Genomic DNA, 20,529 nt, shown 5'->3' with positions numbered 1-20,529 from the left:
ATGTGAATCCTCCTGGATGCTCATGCGAGAAAAGGTGCATTTTAGTGCCTGGTAGGTCATAGGTGCTGATTAATAGTAACATTTATTATGTCTGAATATGCTGTTCCTCACACACCAGACATATAAGTATAGACATAAAATGGAATGAAAGCATAAAATACCTGAGAATCTTTCAGCTTAGAATGCAGTTTCTTGCCATCTGTTTTATTTTTTGTTGTGCTACCTCTGGCGGCAGAGTAAGTGAGGTCAGAGCATCCTTTACAGGGTCGTTTCTTCCTCCTGACCTTCTATTTTATCTTTTATCAAAGGACATGTTCATAACACCTCTATGGGTTCAGTTATAACCTGTATCCATGGAGCTAAGTTGATCCACAGTCCTGGTCAACATTGGTACTAAAAATTGCGGGTTTAGGCCCTTGCCTCTGTTCCTCCAAATTATAATAGATCCCCAGTGTCTGCTAGCTTTTGCCTTATAATTTCCAGAGACTGTTGGAAGTTTGTGATATAATTCCTTGGTAAATACGGGCTTGCACTGCAGCCAGACCCCACTGAGGCAGAGACTCTTTCCCAGGGGTGGGAAAAGGCTCTGGAGCAGAGCTTTCTGCACACAGACTTAGATTGGCGGGCTCTTGCTAGACTCCAAAGTACATTTTATGAGTCCTCCTGAAGGCCTGTGCTACCAGAGCTGGGAGGAAGCTCTTCCCCAAGGAAATCACCAATGGCACTGGCAAACGGACATTTATCAACACATTTCTTCATTCATTTATTCATTGTACTATGGGCCAGGTTCCATGCCTGACTCTTCTGGGCACTCAAAGATGAAGAGTGGGAGGCTCTGCTGCACAGGGTTAAACTTTCGAAGTTAATGCTTTCACTAGTTAGGATAGGTCATGTTCTGCTTCCAGAATAAATGAGTCCTAGAGCTCCCACCACCCAGCACAGAAACCTAGATGTCTTCTGGCTTACGCTGTATCTGATGTGTGAGCTGGGTGGGCCTCGTCCATCCTGAATATGAGGACTTGAGTTACCAAGACAGGGGAGAGGAACCTGGAGCATCCTGCAGAATGGGTTTAAGGGACAAGGAGGGATTCACTCCCATCACTGTTCCATGTTGGCTGGACCCCAGTCGTTGACTGCAGGGGAGCCTTAGCAGGTAGGGGAGCTGGTGGGTACTGGGGAACTATCACAGGTTCTGCCACAGAGCTGCTGGCAAAAAGTGTATAAAGTCAGAATTATTTTGAATAACTGCAAGGTAAATGACTGCAAAGTATGGAATTATGACCCATTTTCACTCCGTATTGGTGACTGTTACACCATCTCTTACTAACCCAGAACAGTCAGTTTCTCGGGGCACACATAAACAGACAACTATGTCTTTGGTTGAGTCTCAGATGAAACTTCTGACTGGCATTTGGGGGCCAGAGGATATGAAAAAACATGTAAGCACGAGAGCCACACTCCACAGGCAAGAGGCTCATGCTCAGGCAGTCACTGGGGAAAGACGAGCCCATGTACCTTTCCCTTCTCAAATTCCCGGCAGCACAGAACCTCACTTACCGAGGGGAGTGGCTGGCTGTGTCGCCTGTATCATCTAAGTGAACCCCTCTGCTGTAGACAAAACTCATACCAGTGTAACGTGTATGTGATGCTGTGGGCAAAGCCAGAGCATAATAATAAATGTGCATAAAAAATGTTGGAGACTTGGAGAAATACGTTTAGAAAATGAGAAGGGAATAAAGGAAACACAGCTGAACTCTATCTCATTGGGGGAGCGAACATCTAGAAAAATTTCACAGTGGAAGTGACATGAGTCTGAAGATGACTCCATGCTCTTTGGCTGGTGTCATTGCAGGAGGGCATTTCAGACTACAGGGCCCATGCGAGCCAACCCCTGCAGGGAGGCAGGAAGCAACTTTGTCAGGAAGATTCTACTGGCCCAAAAGGGCCAGCTGACTGGCCATAGATAGTCAGATACAGGAAGGAGATCAATGTGAACAACTTTGTTCTCTGAGATGACTCAGCAAGAATGACAGATAGGCTTAAATCTCCAGATTGTGTTAACCAATAACCTTGCCTTTCTTCCTGCCCAACCTCCTATGATAAACCTTGAAACTGGAATAGAATGAGAGAAAGAAAGAAAGTTGGAGCTGGAAGGAGCATTAGGTCTTGTCTCCATTAGGGATTTGAAACTTCAGTGGCTTCCATCCATACCATCCTTGCTATTACTTAACTCTTCATTAAATCACCTTACTCTTGTTTACTTAATTGCATGTCCTGGTCTATTATGCAATAATATCTATGAAATCTCAGGCTTTTTGCCTTCTTCTGCTTCTTTTACATACGCTCTAAATCAGTATTTAACATAAAGCTGCGTTTCACTAGTGGTGTACACGATGCTTTCAGGAACTCTGTGATTCAGTCCCTTCATTTAAAAAATGAGGATACTGGCTGGGTGCAGTGGCTCACACCTGTAATCCCAGCACTTTGGGAGGCCAAGGTGGGTAGATCACGAAGTCAGATGTTCCAGACCAGCCTGACCAACATGGTAAAACCCCGTCTCTACTAAAAATACAAAAATTAGCAGGGCATAGTGGCATGCACCTGTCATCCCAGCTACTCAGGAGGCTGAGGCAGGAGGATCACTTCAACCCAGAAGGCAGAGGTTGCAGTGATACACTGAGCCAAGATTGCACCCCTGCACTCCAGCCTGGGTGACAGAGCAAGACTCTATCTCAAAAAAAATTAAAAAAAGAGGATACTAATGGGAGAAGAAGATAATTTGCCCATGGCCACCCCTAAGCTGGTGGCAGGGCTGGCTCCCTGTCCACAGCCCTGTCCACTGTGTAGTGCTGCCTCCCCTTGCTGTCGCTTTCCTGGTTGTTCTGAGCTTTCTCCTTGCTCTGTGCAGTCCTGCACAGACCCTAGTCTCCTGAGTCCTGAGACTTGTCTCAGAGGCTGCAGCCACTTCCTCCCCCCTTCTTGCCTTCCTCTGAAGCCTCTTGAACAGTGATATTGAAGTGGCCCTAGGCTAGAAATCTTCCTCTCTCCCTGGAGCCATATGCTAGTTCTGTTAATTAATGATGAAATAATTTCCATGTGACTGATCCCATTTTACAGTGATGGAAGGTGAGGATCAAAGACGGTGAGTGATTTGGCCACAGTCACAGAGCTGGTAAACTTGGACTCCAACTCCAGTGTGTCTGGCTCCAACAATCACTCAATGACTCTCCAGTGACCACTCTTCATGTCCACTGTTCGTTCTTTCAGGAACTCATCACCGCCTGGTACATCGGTTTCCTGACACTCATCCTTTCTTCGTTTCTTGTCTACCTGGTTGAGAAAGATGTCCCAGAGGTGGATGCACAAGGAGAGGAGATGAAAGAGGAGTTTGAGACCTATGCAGATGCCCTGTGGTGGGGCCTGGTGAGTCACTACCTTGGAGGCCAAGTCTGTAGGATTGACTGTCAGAGGCAGAGAGAGGGGGAGGGCATGACATGAGCATGCTCAGCCAGGCAGCTGCATTTTGCAGTCAGAGGTAAGAACTAGACCTCTTTCCACTCTGAACCTGCTAACAGGAGACTCTCCCTCAGGGTGTACACTTGGAATTGACTTTTCTCTAGTATTTATAAAAAGTCGGGGCTTAGAACAGCCTGGTTGCATGGTTGTTTAGGGACCTAGCCTTATTAATCACAGTATTAATCACAGTATTTTTAGTAGAGACTATTATCAGCCAAGCCATGCATGTGCAAACAAACCCAGTGACAGATACGTACATGGGCACACATAGACCTGTGCATGCACAACCCTATGCCCAGAAGGACACACAGTACTAAAGCTGACGTTCACTGAAGGCTTACTTTGCTCCGGAGCATCTCTCTGGGTGCTTTACCTTCACTAACCTACTTTAAACACAGACAGCTTCTATCATTGGCTCCTTTTAAAAATGGGAAAACTGATGTATGAAGAGATTAAGTAACTTTCTTTCAGTCAATAAGTGGATAATGTGGGATTTGAAGTCAGACAGGCTCTGGAAGCCACACTGTCAACTGCTCTGATAATCCTGCCTTTCACATGCCTAAGTACACATATACTGATAACATAAACATGAAACATACACAGAAATATACTAAACACACCAGAGCAGACACATGCACAGACATTACACATGCACACACACACACACACACATATACACACACACACATACACATACACAAAATACATACAGATACACTCACAAGTCTACATATATTCACACACATGGCTATACATAAGATTACAAATTTGCAAATATACACACACAGGAATGCTTGTGTACATACGCGTTTGCAATTATTGCAATGTTTGTTGACTGGTTGTCTAAGGTAGGAAATCCTTAACTTATAAACAAGTCTCAAGGCTTCCTCATAAGTTAGTAGGTACTTGGTGACTTTTCTCCTAAGGGAACATTGTTATAAATGGGAGCATTGTCCAAGCTGGTAGAGAGGCTTATAGGTAGAGCTCAGCTGACGTGTCCCTGATACTCCTCTCCAGGGGGTACTCTATATCTGACCTCTTCTCTCTTCAGATCACGCTGGCCACCATTGGCTATGGAGATAAAACACCCAAAACGTGGGAGGGCCGTCTGATTGCTGCCACCTTTTCCTTAATTGGCGTCTCCTTTTTTGCCCTTCCAGCGGTAAGTATCTTTGATATGTGACATTCCCAGTGTGACTTGCAGGACCCCTTACAGCCTGGCTCCAGCTCAGCCTGCCAGTCTCATCTTCTACCCTCTCATGCCCTATCAACTCCCTGGCCATTCTCTGAAGCATGATGATCCTGCCTTTCTGCCGTGGCCCCTGCTGCTTTCCTTTGCCAGCTCCTCTTTCAATGCTGCCTTCTTTCGGCTGAGTTAGTCGCTCTGGGTATAACTCTGGGGATCGTTCTGTAAAGGCATTTCTGGCCCTGTGCTGGGATTACACATTTCCAGATCCACTTCCCCAAGAGGACTGTGAACTCAGTGGGTGCTGGGATTATATTTTTTATTCATGCATTCTCAGTGGCTTGCACAGAGCAGGTTCTTCATATATGTGAGCTCCCTTCTCTTGTCCTGTTACCTACTGGCTTATGTAAAAAAAAAAAAAAAAAAAAAAAAAATCCCTCAAGAATAGGCCTTGACCTATGATGGAATAACCTCCCCAAAGCCAAGTATCCAGATATGTAATAAAAATGAAAACAGATTGCATTTATTGAAGTCACTGTGTGCCTAAATCCTGCCAAATGCTTTACCCACATCATTTCATTTAATCTTCATGGCAGCGTTATGGGTTGGGTGCTGTTTTAATCTCCATTTTTCAAATGTGAAACCCGAGAGTTAATTGAGTTAGTAAATTTTCCACAGTCACAAGGCTATTGGGCTGTAGAGCCAGGAATCCCAAGTCCACTGGTTCTAAAACCTGGCTCTTAATCATGAAGCTTGAAAAAATCCTTTTTAAGTAACAATCTCCCTCCCACCCACTTCATCGTCCATTCTTTCACTGGTCATGTTCTTTCTCTATTCACAGCCCTACTTGGTCTTTTTCTTTTCTAAGCTATTTGACATTGAACAAATGACCTTCCTGAATCTCAGTTTTCTCATCAGTGAGTCAGGAACATGGGAATGTTACCAGATCTTCAAGTTCTCTTTCAACTTGAAAAGTGTGTGTTTCTATCCGCTTAATCCATGGGCATGTCTGAACTGAACTTAAAAACAGATCCCAATTCTGGGAAGTTCTGGCTATAGTAAAAGTATTTTAATTCAAGCAGCTAAAATATTTTTAAAACTCAGTTAACATTACTGGGCATCTATTTTGTGCAATACCTTTTGTTAGGCAGTTTTTACACATTATCTCACTCTTTTCTTAACAAATCATGCATTAGGCATTATTATCCCACCTGTCTGTAGAAGACACCTGGTTGGAGCAGGGCTAAGGGGCCTGCCCAGGATCTCACACCTGCAAAGTGGCAGAGTTGGAATTGGAATCCAGGTCTTCCTGGCTTCAAGGCTTACTTAACCAAGTTCCCTATGCTCTTCAAGAGAAGGAAGGGCCCTTTCCCCCTTCCTTTGTGCAATGTTGTCACCACAGGGACTTGGAGTGCAATTGAGCCCTACAGTCCCCATTACCCTGGCAATGGGGCGGGAATGCTAGAAGAGTCTAGCTGAGGGCTGACTGCCTGCCTCTCCCTCCAGGGCATCCTGGGGTCCGGGCTGGCCCTCAAGGTGCAGGAGCAACACCGGCAGAAGCACTTTGAGAAAAGGAGAAAGCCAGCTGCTGAGCTCATTCAGGTCTGTCTGCCTGGTAATGAACTGGAGTGGGATTAAAATGCATGTGTGCACACACACTTGTGTGTGTGTATGTGTGTGTGTGTGTGCACGTGTGGAGGGGACATACTCGTGAACTGGGACAGGACCCAGGATTCTATGTGTTTCTGGGTGTCCTATGTGTACCTGTAATTGTGTGTATTAGTGCACATGCTTACTTGTGGAGGGCTCCATTTCTAGTTCACCTGTTCTGTGTACTGAAGGTGACAGTCCTGTCACTCTCTCATTCAGTTTCTAAGCCAAACAAGAAATAGACACAGAACTCAGAGATCAGTCCAGCGGTTTTTTTTTGTTTGTTTGTTTGTTTGTTTGTTTGTTTGTTTGTTTGTTTGTTTTTGAGGCTCTGTTGGCCAGGCTGGAGTGTAGTGGTGTGATCATAGCTCCCTGTAGCCTCCATCTCCCAGGCTCAAGCGATCCTCCCATCTCAGCCTCCTGAGTAGTTGAGACTATGCTCGTGTACTGCCACACGCACCACAATGTGCACCACCAGACTTGGTTAAATTTTTAATTTATTTTTTATAGAGATGAGGTCTCAGTATGTTGCCCAGGCTGGTCTCAGATTCCTGCACTCAAGCCATCCTCCTGCTTTGGTCTCCCAGAGTTCTGGGATTACAGGCATGAGTCTTGGCACCTGGCCTCAGCTTTTTTACTGATGATGTATTGGAGATGAGAATTTGGCTTGGACCTGGGGCTGTACTAAGCTTTCTTCTGCTGCTTCCCCTCAGATTTGACCTAGGGACCCATAGGGAAGAATCAGCCTAAAGTCCAAGTGCTTAGCCAGTCAGCTACAAGGAGAATGGTCTGTCTCACATCTGCCAAGCAGAGAGCCCATAAGCCAAGAGAGAAAGAGATGACTTACATATACAAAATATTAAACCGCTTTTCCCATTTGTCCTTCCCAGTAGACAACCATGGACCAGAGGCTGTTGGACATGCATCTGCCAGCCTTCTGCTCCGTAACTAGCCTCACATGGGCTGGGGGTTTTGGAGAGCAGTTAGAGGTGATGAGAGAGGCAGATGTGTTCCCTCTTATACTTCAGAGAGACTTCCTGCTTTGTTTTAGTGGGCTGTTGGGAGGATGGGGGCACAGTGCATAGGAAAGCAGAGTCCTATCTACAGATGCCTGCATGCAAGGGCACGGCCACTCACTCGTGAGCTTTGTCCAGTTGTAGCGAGTGTCTCTGTGGGTCTGTGTGTCCGACTCAAAATGGTGCGTGATGTCATCCTGCATAATGTGGTTTCTAGGCCAGTCCCACTCTCCAAGAGTCAGTCCCATTAACTCCCCACACCCCAAACATTAGAGCGTCCTAGAGACTCCAGGATGTTTTTGCCAAATCCTCCTTTCCTAGGCTCTCTCTTAACATCCAGAAATGGTAAAAAAAAAAGGACTGTCTGTTCTCATGTCTAGTTGACTGAGAAGTCTCAGGGAACCTTCTGGAAAGAGTAGTACTTGTTTCTCTTTTATTCTATTTACTTTTTTTACCTTTTTTGAGACAGGGTCTCACCCGACAACCCAGGCTGGAGTGCAGTAGTGCGATCACGGCTCACTGCAGCCTCAATCTCCTGGGCTCAGTTAATCCTCCCACCTCAGCCTTCCAGGTAGCTGGGACTACAGGCACATGCCACCATGCCCAACATTTTTTCTTTTTTCTTTTTTTTTTTTAAATTTTCTGTAGAGATGAAGGTACATTATGTTGCCCAGGGTGGTCATCAACTCTTGGCCACAAGCGATCCTCCCACCTCGGTCTCCCAGAGCACTGGGATTACAGGCGTGAGCCGTCACACTGGCCTTTAGTACTTGCTTCTTTCAGGGATTTTATGCCTAGCACCCTGTTCTCTCTCTGCAGTCCGGTTCATCTGTCCATTCCCGCACTCACCACAACACCAATTATAGCGCCTATATGGTCAGGTAAGTTTTTTCTTCCCAAAGTAACTTCAGAAGACCAAGAATCTCATTTTTTTCTGAATGTTGGCTGAATGCACATTCAAATTCTTAGGAGTCAAGGGGTTTAAATGTTGTTTTGACGGTGCAGGACTCTGTGTGAAAGCTTCAGGTGGTGCCTGCTCATTGCTGCCCCTCTTTTCTGCCCCTCAGGCTGCCTGGAGGTACTATGCTACCAACCCCAACAGGATTGACCTGGTGGCGACATGGAGGTTTTATGAATCAGTCGTCTCTTTTCCTTTCTTCAGGCAAGTGGCAACTCACCCAAATGCTCAGGGCATGACCAGCCATCTCTCCTGTGGTCTGTATTTGTGTCTGTGGCCTCACGGTTCCCTGGAGAACACTCTCCAGGGCAGTGGTCTCCCATTTGGGCTGTACGTTAGAATTATCTGGGAGCTAAAACAACTCTGGCTGGGCACTGTGGCTCATGCCTGTAATTTCAGCATTTTGGAAGGCCAAGGCGGGTGGATCACCTGAGGTCAGGAGTTCAATACCAGCCCGGCCAACATGGCAAAACCCCATTTCTACTACAAATGCAAAAATTAGCTGGACATGGTGGTGCATGCCTGTAATTCCAGCTATGCAGGAGGCTTAGGCAGGAGAATGGCTTGAACCCAGGAGGTAGAGGTTGCTGTGACCTGAGATCCTGCCACAGCATTCCAGCCTAGGCAACACAGTGAGACCCTATCTCAAAAAAAAAAAAAAAATCCAATGCCCAGGCCACACCTCAGGTTAGTTAGGTCAGAATCCCCAGAGCTGGGGCCCCGGCATCAGTATATTTGATGATCCCCAGGTAATTCCTCTGTGCAGCCAGGGCTTCCTAGTTAGCCAGCATGGAATGGCTACTAAAGAAGGTCCAATCAATGTGTGGGCAGGATCAGTGGGCTGAGAAAGTGGGCAGCCCACACAATGAGCCACCCTGGAAATCCTTGATGCTTCTCCAACCTGGGTATGGCCTTTACCCACAGACTATTCTGGATTCCAGGAAAGAAAATGCAGAACAGGACAGCAGGAAGAGTCCTCTAGCCACCCAGAGATGCTATTTTGTGCTCTCAGAGGCGGGAGATTGAACTAAAGATCTCAGAGAAAAATAAGAACCTTTTTCCATCCTCATGGAAAAGGGAGAGGGAAATTAATATGCACTGGATATCTGGTATGCTCCAGGCATTAGAGTTCATATTTCATTTAATCCTCACAGATACCCTATGAGGTAAGTCAGAAGATTTAAAGTGCAACAGATTCAATGGGGGTTTTGTGCAAAGGTAGGTCCGGCCTCCATCTTCAGCAATTCTGATGGAGAAGTGATGGTAAATGCATCCTGAACAGGAGCCCCTAGGGTGGGACTGAACCAGTGACCCAGAGTCCACACCTGGAGCTAAGCCGAATGGTCTGTACTCCCAAGCTCCTCTCAGAGAAGCCAGCAGAGTCAGGCTCTGACACTTTGGACATTATGACCAATGTCAGCCACATCTGGAGGCCTTCAAAGCCCATGGTCTTTTCACTCCTTGGGCTTCTAGAACAAACTGCTTTGTTTTGGTTTTGATACTGGGGGCCTGAACTCAGATTGTTAAGTTTATGGGTAGTGTGCTGGACTCCTAGAACCCTTGACTTGGAAAGAAAAGCAGATGGACCATTAGTCTCATAGCTGGGTCTAGAACCTGCTTCAAAGCAAGTTTCTGTCATTGTGTCTTCTGGTTCAGTGAACTCTCATACAACCCAATACTACTAGATAGGAGGTCTCCCCCTGTGCCCAACTCCTCTGCAAACACACACAGACACAAACACGCACATGCACATGTGCGCGTGCACACACACACACACACACACACACACACGCCTCAATTTCTTTCTACTCCCATCTTTAGATTATGAAAATAGAAGAGAATTGCAACCCTTTTTCCTGCATAAAACCTTCCAGTGAGTGACCATGACAAAGAAAAGAAAGCCCAAAACCTGACCATGACTTCCAGGACCCTGAAAGATTGGGCCTCTGCTCTCCACCCCCACGTATCTCCTATCTTGCTTTCACTCCCCAAAAGGTTCCAGTGGCAAGTGCCCTTTTCCATTCACGGCACTCAGTTCACTAATATTTTTGATCTCCTTTTATGTTTCAATCACTGGGACAACCATGGAGGGTCACGGTCACAGGTGACTTGCAAAGCAATCTTAACTGACCGTGAAGGCAATGAGAAGCCAGATAAGCCAGAGAATGACATAAGTAGATCCATGCTTCAGGAAGATAACAGAAAAGAGTGTGGAGAGTAGATCTATGGACTGAAGCCAAAGCAAGATCAGCTAGCAAATATTGCAGGATTCAGAGTAACAAAAAATGAGGGCCTAGATCAAGGCAAAAGCAGTTAGAAAGAAAAGTAGAAGGAGGACCTGAAAGAGATCAGGTAAAACAGACCCATGACTTGAGGGAGAGTTAGAGAGGTCAGAGGAAGCAAGTCTTCAATAAACCTAATTGATTGAAGTTTGGATATACTTACTTTTAACTAGACTTACTTGCTCAGAACATGACTTACATGTTTCCACTTGATTCTAAAATGCTGTGCTTGTTATAATCATTGAGGATTTTGGATAGCATGAAGCAGATCTTCTTAGAATCGGCAGATGACTTCTCCTTAAGGAAACACAATGACCTTGAACTCAAACAAGAACACTTTGGATGCAGGACCAAGACAATTTCCACTTGGTATGCATCCCAAGGTGTTGTCAATGGGCCCATTCTTTTGGCTTGATGTATTATAAATAAGGCATTGTCCTAGCTGGCAGAGACTTGGAGGAATACATTGTGCTGCAAACAGTTGCTGTGATATGAGAATGGTTTTTAAACTGAGAGAGTACATTTCTTTCTTTCTTTTGTTCAAGGGCAAAAGTATAGTGTCCCTAGAGAAATTTATTTAGCAACCATTCTGAAGCAAGGGAATCCCTTGGGAAAATAATGCCCCTGAATTCCAACCCACCTCGCATGTTAATGACAAAGAAGTATTTGACAAGTCACTGGTGTTTTCTCACCTGCCTCCTAAAGGTTTTCTTGTCTTTTGTTTATGCTTGTTTTAATAACAACTTTCTTGAGATACATTTCAAAACCCATAAGAAGATTTTACATACCATAAATGGTACCCTTTTAAAGTGAACAGTTCGTGGTTTTGAGTATATTCACAAAGTGGGGTATCAATTACCACTGTCTAATTCCAGAACAATTGCACTGTCCCAGGAAGAAATTGTCCCCATGCGCAGATACTCCTGGTTCCGTCTTCTCCCCAGGCCCTGCAACCACTAATCTACTTTCTGCCTTTATTTCACCTATTCTAAACATTTCATAGTATAAAGAAATCATATAACATCTTGTCTTTCTTTTATGCATGGTTTCTTTCATTTTGCTTAATGTTTTCACCTTTCATTCACGTTGCAGTGCATATCAGAACCTTATTCCTTTTTATAGCCGAGTAATATTTGATTATATATACCACCTTATGTTTAATGATTCATCAGGGTTGGAAATTTGGGTTGCTTCCACTTTTTGGCTTTTGTGAATAATGCTACTATGAACATTCACATGCACGTTATGTGGACATATGTTTTCAACTCTCTTGGGTATATGCCTAGGAGTAGGATTGGTAAGTCTATGTTTAACTTTCTGAGGAACTGCCAGACTGCTTTCCACAGTGGCTGCACCATTTTAGATTCCTGCCAAAGGTTTTGAAGGATGAAGCTGTGTAGCCCATCTGCAACGTGATGCCATATCACAATTTCCAGCTTAGTGTACTTCTTTGTTAATTTGCAAGTATCTATGTGTTTGGGACTAGTAGTGATGGATGATGGTGGTCTGTTCTTATTTTTATTTTATTACAAATTATAATTACAAACTCATTGTTTTGGAATTGCAAAGAACTTCAAAGAGTACCAAGTCTAAATCCAATTTTCTATGAGAAGAACCTGAGAGCCTCCAGAAGTTCAGAGGAATTTCAGGCCACATAGCATGTTGGACATAACTGAGGGAAAACCCAGGTCTTCTGTCTGCTGGCTAGTGGAGGCTGAAGAGACTTAGTACAAGTTGATTGTAAGAGTCTGAGGGGGTACAGGAAGATGCTGGGGCAGGAATGATGGCAGATTATACACTCTTATATACAAGGAGGGATGAGGGAAGCCGTTAAAAATTGGACATTACTTTTTATCAACAGAGCATGTGCACCACTTTATTCCCTGAAGGGAGAGTGGAATTATGTCTGACTTTTCATTTTCTATGGCTCCACTATTCAATATGGTAGCCACTAGCCACGTGTGGCTAGTGAGAATTTGACTGTTACCAGTGCAATGGAGGAAGAGATTTTTAAATTTTGATATAAATAACCTTCTGGAACTAATGACTACTAGACTGGACAGCCCAGCTCTGGAATTGCTAGATATTAGAACTGAAATGGAGTTGAGAAGACTTCACCCATGGAGTAGAAAATACTTGACCAAGAACAGTTAGTTCATTGGGGAACCAGGACTTGTTCTTTTTATGACCAGGGTCAAGATTATTGGAGTGCTTAGAAATGGGCAGAAAGGGGACTGTATGCACTAGTCATTTCCTATAGCCAAAGACCATTGGATCTGCTTTCATACATACTATCTTATTTAAGTTTTAGGATGTCCTGGAAGGTAAGTAGAAGGGGCAACTCCATTTTTCATAAGCCCGTTTTTATAGGTGAAGAATAAAAGAGTTAATGAGATTAATTAGCCTGCTTAATATCACTCAGTTGTTAAATGATGGAACAAAGTTTGGAACCCAGGTCTTGTGCCAAAACCTGTGTTTTTATTTTGCATTATATCTCTGGGAAGAAAACATTATTTAGGGAGAAAACTGGGTAAAAGTAAGATGAGAAAAGGCATTTGGCTAATAAGACCCATTCTTGAAGATTGTTGTTTGGATGGTGAAATTGAATAAAATGTATGAAAGTGGTTGTCTTAGTCCCTAGCCAATAGCAAGTTTTCAGTCTGTGCTGAATGAGTCTGGGCTACAAGGGAGTGTTGATGCTGAAGGGGGAAAGCAGATCCCGAATTACTGTCCTGGGAAACCGCTGTTAACAACCATGATCTAGAACACTCTGGAATATAGTTAAACCCTTTTATTCATTTATTCCATTCATTTAGGAAATATTTATTGAGCATCCCTTATGTGGTAAGCCCTGTGTTTGGTATTGGGGATGTAGCAGTGAATGGACAGGTCAACTGCACCAGTCCTAACCTATCATAAGGGTAATGAAGATAAGATAGGGATGTGCTCAGGGGATGCCGTGACATGGAATTTGCTGGGGCTTTGGCTGGAGCAATCTCAGTTGAGCATTGCACATAGAAGCCAGAGGACATGAACTAAAGGGCGATGAGGAAATAAGCAAGTAGGGACAGTGAGTATAGGTGACAGCTGAGTGGATGTGAGACCATGGATTTTTTTCTTTGATGGAAAGGGTCTAATAGAGAAGGATAAATATGCGTATGAGGGGAGGGGAAAGACTAGAAGAGAGAGAGAAGCAGAGATGGATGGTCTGTGGAGTATGAGTGTTCATTAAGAGCATGGACCCTTCATCCATTGGCACAAACAGAAGTCCAGTGGGTGGGGTGGGTGGCAAGACCATGGGCAGACCTCAGTGAGAGGGGAGTCAAGGTCATCAGCTGGGAGGAAGGTGGGGAAGTGAGAGAAGTCTGACAGGAGGGGAGGAAGCATGAAATACTCATCGTGGAGAATGAAAGAGGAATGAGCAGTGTTAATCCTTTAACCTTTCTCCACACCATGCCTTCTCTTCCAGTACGCCCTTCAGCTGTCCCCTTGCCCTTTTCTTCTCTTTACTACCGTTCTTACTTCTCCTGGCCTCAGGGACCCAGAACATTCTAGAAAGTCACAGCTTTCTGTGTCCACCTGCTTTGTGATCAACTAACTCATGACTTTGTTGTGCTTGGGGGGAAATGGGCCCAGAGAATGTATGGCCAGAGCCCAAGGCCACACTGTGACTAGATGCTGAGCTGACTTTCAAAGCAGAAATTCTTAACTCTCCAACTGGCCCTTTGACTTCTCTGCCATGATTCTCTTGTTCTGTCTCCATCCCTCCCACCTGTGGATCCCCATGTTAGGCCAGTTGTTCTTTCTAGGATGATGTGATCCAAGTGATAATGGCAGACTAACATTTCACTTGTGAGGGGATTTGCTCAGTGCAGACCTTGAGCAACTGACTGGGAAACCCCAGGAGGGCCCCTGGGAAACCTAAAGGATGAGTAGAACTGTTCCAGGCCGGGAAAAAAAAGAAGGGAGTTCCAGGCCGGGCGCGGTGGCTCAAGCCTGTAATTCCAGCACTTTGGGAGGCTGAGGCGAGTGGATCACGAGGTCAAGAGATCGAGACCATCCTGGCCAAGATGGTGAAACCCCGTCTCTACTAAAAATACAAAAATTAGCTGGGGGTGGTGCCGTGTGCCTGTAGTCCTAGCTACTCAAGAGGCTGAGGCAGGAGAATTGCTTGAACCCAGGAGGCGGAGGTTACGGTGAGCTGAGATTGTGCCACTGCACTCCAGCTTGGTGCCCGGCGACAGAGTGAGACTCTGTCTCAAAAAAAAAAAAAAAAAAAAAAAAAAGGAAGGGAGTTCCAGGCAGACGGAGAACCTGAGAAAGAGCTGGAGTCATGACTATGTGCAGAGCACGGCTGGTGCCCCTCCCAGTTGGTGAGGGCTCCAGAGCTGGATCACCTGGGTTTGGGTCCTGACTTTGCCGCCTCCTTGGAGCCCTATCACAGTTCATTTAACAATGAAGTGTGAAATTCATTTAATCCCTCTGTGCCTCAATTTTCTCCTCAGGAAAATGGGAAGATGATAGTACTTCATAGGGTTGCTGTGAGGACTAATTGAGTTAAGAGAGTGTTGAGTATGATGACAATGGTGTCGACAAACTTAAGGATGTGTGTGACTGCTACATTATGACATTTCTGGTTTCCTGATCTGTCCCCATCGCCAAACAAATTTCCCGAGCTCAATGTGAGAGCTGGGGCAGAGTAATTGCTCAGCAACCATTTTCTGGATGCATAAATGAATGAATGAGTGGCTGAAAAGAACCCTGAGAACCTTAGAGCTGATGAGAGCTCCATGGATGGGGATCTGGCTGGGAAACCCACCTCCTTTGTCGGTTCCCTCCACGCCGACCATCCTGTCCTAGATCTCTGTTCTGCTCCATCATCTTCAGATGGAAGCTTTGCAACAATCTTTGGGGGAAGAATACAGCTGTGTCACGTAATTTATGCTTTATTTTTTTCCCTCTTCTTCTAGGAAAGAACAGCTGGAGGCAGCATCCAGGTAAGTTTCTGATTATGAATTCCCTTCTTCCCACCTCTGTGTCAGGACGGAGCATCGTGCTTCATATGGTGTAGGGCCCCATTTGTGGTCATGCTGGTCCCAAGATAGAGTCTTTGGAGCACACGTCGTTGCTGACCACCATAGTCCTCTGCCTGATTTCCTTCTGGTTGATCCTAGGGCAGCTTAATAGGAATCATGGCATGAGCCACTTACTGAGGGTCTCTTCTGGGCTGGGTTCTATGTCAGGACTTCTGCATATGTTATTTCACTTGGTCTTCACAACCAAAAGGTATGATAGGCCCTAATATCATCCTTTATGGATGAGGAGATTGTGGTTCAGAGAAGTTGGGTTGAGATTGAGTGGAAAGATCAAAATTCAAAGTCAGGTCCGAATATTAAGACCATGTTATTTTCATGATATATCACTTTGTCTGCTTCTTGGGCTCACAGATGGTAAGTGAATCAAGACTGTAATTTATGATCCTTATGACTATAATTTCATGATCCTCATGTGGTTTCCCAGGAAACCACATCTATCTATATATCTGTATGACCTGTACAAACCATTTTTAAACTATTGTTATTGATAAACCACTTGTGAGGCCTCACAATCAATATCCTGGATACTAAGTCCAAATGCTCTCCTAGTGCTGACAGAATTTGGGCAGAGGAGGTGAGAGGACCCTGAACTACCTTATAGGGGAACCACTTGAGAACAATGGCCATTGGGAGGCCAAGTCAAATACCCCCAAGTGTTTCCACGAAGCCCCATTCACACAAAATCCGGTTTGGAAGAGACAATTACTGACAGCATTGGTTCTGTTTCCTTTGCGTGTGTTTTCAAATGGACCATGTGGGTTTTGCCTGGACCCACTTTAGACTGTAAGGGCCATTGGGGAGATTGGAAAGGAGGGTTAGGTGAATGACAGTGATGGTGTCAGGACATTTACTGGAGAATCTGTAGAAGCTCGTGGCTCCCAGAGGCAGAGTGAAAGGACACCACAGAGATCTCTGCTGATATTTCTATAGAAACCGACATCCCTGGAGAGGACAGGCTCATCCTGCATCACACAGCCCATACGCACTAAGAGTAGACGATCCAGGTCTCAAAGACTCCCAATGGGGTATTCTTGAGACCTGGATCGTCTACTCCTAGTGCGTATGGGCTGTGTGATGCAGGATGAGCCTGTCCTCATTATCTATAAGTTTATCTGATCCTAGTGCCCTTTCCTTTCCTTGTTTCATGACCAACAGGGTTTTAAATCATGCGGATTTTGACATTGCAAGTGAATTGTTAAATCTACCTTTAGAGCCTTCTATTCAGACATGAATAAAATTCACTGAAATATGCATGCAAATATTACTGTGCCCTGGATTCAACACTTCCAGATTGATTGGGGCCCAGATAGATGCATTTTGAGGCTTTCCTGGGGACGCCTCTCTAGAAAAGGGGCTTCTGATATCTGGTCATCTACTTGATCATATCCCTTTCAAGAATCCTCCACTCTGCCAAGAGCACAAAGGGAAAATCTATTTCGTGATTTCTTAGGGTCAGAGATGTTGGGTGTTTGCTGGCTCACCCTCCTCAGAGAAGAAGACAAGGTCGTTATGTAAGTCGCTTAGTCTCCTTCAACCAGGGTTGGGACAAAGTCAGGTTTGGCTGATGTGTTAGCAGGTGAGATGCCAGGTATGATTATAGCTGCACAGCCTGGAGGTGGAAATGAAATCTGGAGATGGGATGCAAGAATTGTCAACAGAGGAATAAATCCCTTTACCCAGGAGGCAGGGAACCAGCTGACTACAGAATGTCAGGAATGTTCATGTGCATTAGAGTCACACTTGCTGGTATGCATTTTCCACCTTACAATAGCTTCTTCAATAGGCTGATAGCTACCTGGTGTTCTAGTCTTCCTAGGAAGACTTAGTTTTCTTATTCATATTTCTTTTTTTCTTCTTTTGTTTTTGTTTTTTTTTTTGTTGTTGTTGTTTGTTTGTTTTTCAGATGGAGTCTCTCTCTGTCACCCAGGCTAGAGAGCAGTGGAGCAATCTCAGCTCACTGAAACCTCTGCCTCCTGGGTTCAAGTGATTCTCCTGCCTCAGCCTCCCAAGTAGCGGGGGTTACAGGCTTATACCACCACACCCGGCTAATTTTTGTATTTTATTTTATTTTATTTTTTTTAGTAGAGATAGGGTTTTGCCATGTTAGCCAGGCTCTTGAATTCCTGACCTCAGGTGATCTGCCCGTCTCAGCTTCCCATAGTGCTGAGATTACAGGCATGAGCCACTGTGCCCAGTCCCTTTATTCATATTTCTAAACAGAGTCAGATTTGGAATTCATCTTATTGCCTCCTTCTAGCATAGGTAGCCCATATACTTGTTTATTTGTCAGCCTGAGGAAATAATTCTATTCTCTGTAACTTAATATGCTGATGCTATACTGAGAATAAGAAAAATGACTTTCCAATTAGGTTATTGGAAAGAGCTCAAGTCCATATTTAGTTATAAAGCTATAGCTTTATAAGGGCTATCTTGAATGTTTTGATTTATGTGGACTTGTTTGTGGCACATAAGACCAGCTGAATTCTTTTTATTTTTCTATAAGATTTTTTATTTGCCTGTTTTCAAATATTCTCTCCCTTACTTTAGACTAATAATTTTAAAAAGTTACAGGAGCCAACTAAAATTGAAGGAAACAGTTACCATCCCAGGACTTCTCAAAAGGGAGAAAGAGCTTAAACAGCAGGGTACAGCATAAGTTAAACTTCTGAGAGATCAATCTGAATAATTTTTAAATTAAAATTAAAACAGGTTATAGAATTTAAAAATTAATTGATAGGTACAGCAAACCACCATGGCACATGTATACCTATGCGACAAACCTGCATGTTCAGCACATGTATCTCAGAACTCAAAGTAAAATTTAAAAAAATTAAATTATCTTGCATTAAAAGTAAATCAATATTTTTAATAAAATCTTGTTCTGCCGGGCGCGGTGGCACAAGCCTGTAATCCCAGCACTTTGGGAGGCCGAGGCGGGTGGATCACGAGGTCGAGAGATCGAGACCAACCTGGTCAACATGGTGAAACCCCGTCTCTACTAAAAATACAAAAAATTAGCTGGGCATGGTGGTGCGTGCCTATAATCCCAGCTACTCAGGAGGCTGAGGCAGGAGAATTGCCTGAACCCAGGAGGCGGAGGTTGCGGTGAGCCGAGATCGCGCCATTGCACTCCAGCCTGGGTAACAAGAGCGAAACTCCGTCTCAAAAAAAAAAAAAAAAAAAAAAAAAAATCTTGTTCTAACCAATTTTTAGTCTTGTATTAGTGTATTTTAATATCAAAGTCAAACTTCTAGAAAGACTATTAAAATTTCCTTTTAACTAAGGACAACTTAATTGTAACTTAAAAAAATTTTTTGTGCTGATCTTATTATGAGATCAGACCGTTACCAGACCATTTGTGACCAGCTAAATTCTTACAATGACTGGGAGGTTGGCTTTGATAATTTTATACCAAGAATTTGGCATATGTCATCTTATTTGAGTCTCATGAAAGTGAAGGCAGTTGACACCCTCCCGTCCCTTCTCACCTAGTTTAGATGCCCAACTCATGATGCCCTGAGGTAGGACCCAGTACTCCCCTAATAAAGCCTGTATACTTTATAACGCTCAGAACCTAGTAAGCCCACAGTAGAAGTTGGCTCTCTTCTTTCCGATTAACCTTAGAATCAGAGATCCTGAGAAGGAAGCATAAAATTATCCAAGCCAACCTCCTACTCATTGTAAGAATTCAACTGAGCTTTTATTTTTCAAACAGATCCTTATAAATCAAAACAGTCAAGACAGCCCTCATAAAGCGATAGCTTTATAACCAACTATGAGCTTGAGTTCTTTTCAGTAAACTGATTATTATATATCTATACAAATATAACAAAGTTATTTTATATATAAATATGATACATATATATATATACACCTGTTAAATTGTCTCTTCCTCTCTAGACCACGAGCTCCCCAAGGCTAATACTGTGCCTGAAGTGTAAGATGTACCCCTTAGACTTACAAATATTTGCTGAGTGACTATAAAGAAATAACCTAATTAAAGGATGAGACTACCTCTATTTTACTTATGAGGAAATTGATCTCAAGCATTCACGTAACTTACACCTAAGTCAAACACAGAACATGGGCCTTGCAAATGCATGAGGAGTCCATGAGGCCTCCGTTGCATCAGCCTGACTCTGCCTGCAGCACAGGTGGCTGTCATGCTCTCCTTGTTATCCATGTGTGCAGAATGAGCTCAGCTAATACAATGGATGCGTGATGTCAGCCCTTGTCTTCCCTCAGCCAGGAGGTCTTATCTCACATCTTATATATTCACTTCCTTTGGAAACCTGCCTAATGTCACCTCCCAAGAGAGATTTTCCCTTACCTCTGCCCATGCCCTTGTCTCTATCTCCATGATCCTATGATGATTACCTATTACATATATTAAGTCAGTTGCCTCCAAGGGGCTAATCTCTGTCTGTTTTATTCACTGCATTATCTCTTACACATGAAACAGTGCATGGGACAGAGCCTGACACATGATTGGTTTCCGGTAGATATTAATTTAGTGAGGCAGTGAATGGATGAATGGATGGATGGATGGGCTCATTATTCTACAAGTGTCATAGCGTTCCACCCAAATTAAACTGAGGGAGGTGTACTGGTTCACATAGCCAGCTATCAGAGAGGGTGGAAACCCCAAAGAAACAAGGAATAGGACCCCAGGATTTTCTCTCTTTGTCTCTTCTCTCTGCTTCTCTTTTTGTGATAATTTTACTCTCTCAGCTGACTTTCTCCATATCAGTGAGCTGTGGATGCTAGCAACTCCAAAATCACGTGTATTTTCCCTGTCTTCTGTCCATCTATCCTTCACCCAACA

General features: G+C 44.1%; 1 protein-coding gene across 1 annotated transcript in view; it reads left to right on the top strand.

Moving 5' to 3' along the window:
- Window positions 1-20,529, top strand: part of KCNQ3 (potassium voltage-gated channel subfamily Q member 3) — a 354,490-nt gene that overhangs the window by 301,185 nt on the left and 32,776 nt on the right. The window contains exons 5-9 of the mRNA XM_010344230.3: window positions 3,268-3,423; window positions 4,568-4,678; window positions 6,209-6,304; window positions 8,436-8,530; window positions 15,579-15,605. Coding sequence (XP_010342532.2) covers window positions 3,268-3,423; window positions 4,568-4,678; window positions 6,209-6,304; window positions 8,436-8,530; window positions 15,579-15,605 — 485 coding nt within the window. The remainder of the gene's footprint in view (window positions 1-3,267; window positions 3,424-4,567; window positions 4,679-6,208; window positions 6,305-8,435; window positions 8,531-15,578; window positions 15,606-20,529) is intronic.

The sequence above is a fragment of the Saimiri boliviensis genome, chromosome 15 (genome assembly GCF_048565385.1).
Source record: "Saimiri boliviensis isolate mSaiBol1 chromosome 15, mSaiBol1.pri, whole genome shotgun sequence".
Classification (NCBI taxonomy): domain Eukaryota; kingdom Metazoa; phylum Chordata; class Mammalia; order Primates; family Cebidae; genus Saimiri; species Saimiri boliviensis.
Note: the sequence above shows the minus strand (reverse complement) of the source record. Positions and strands in the feature narration are given on the sequence as shown.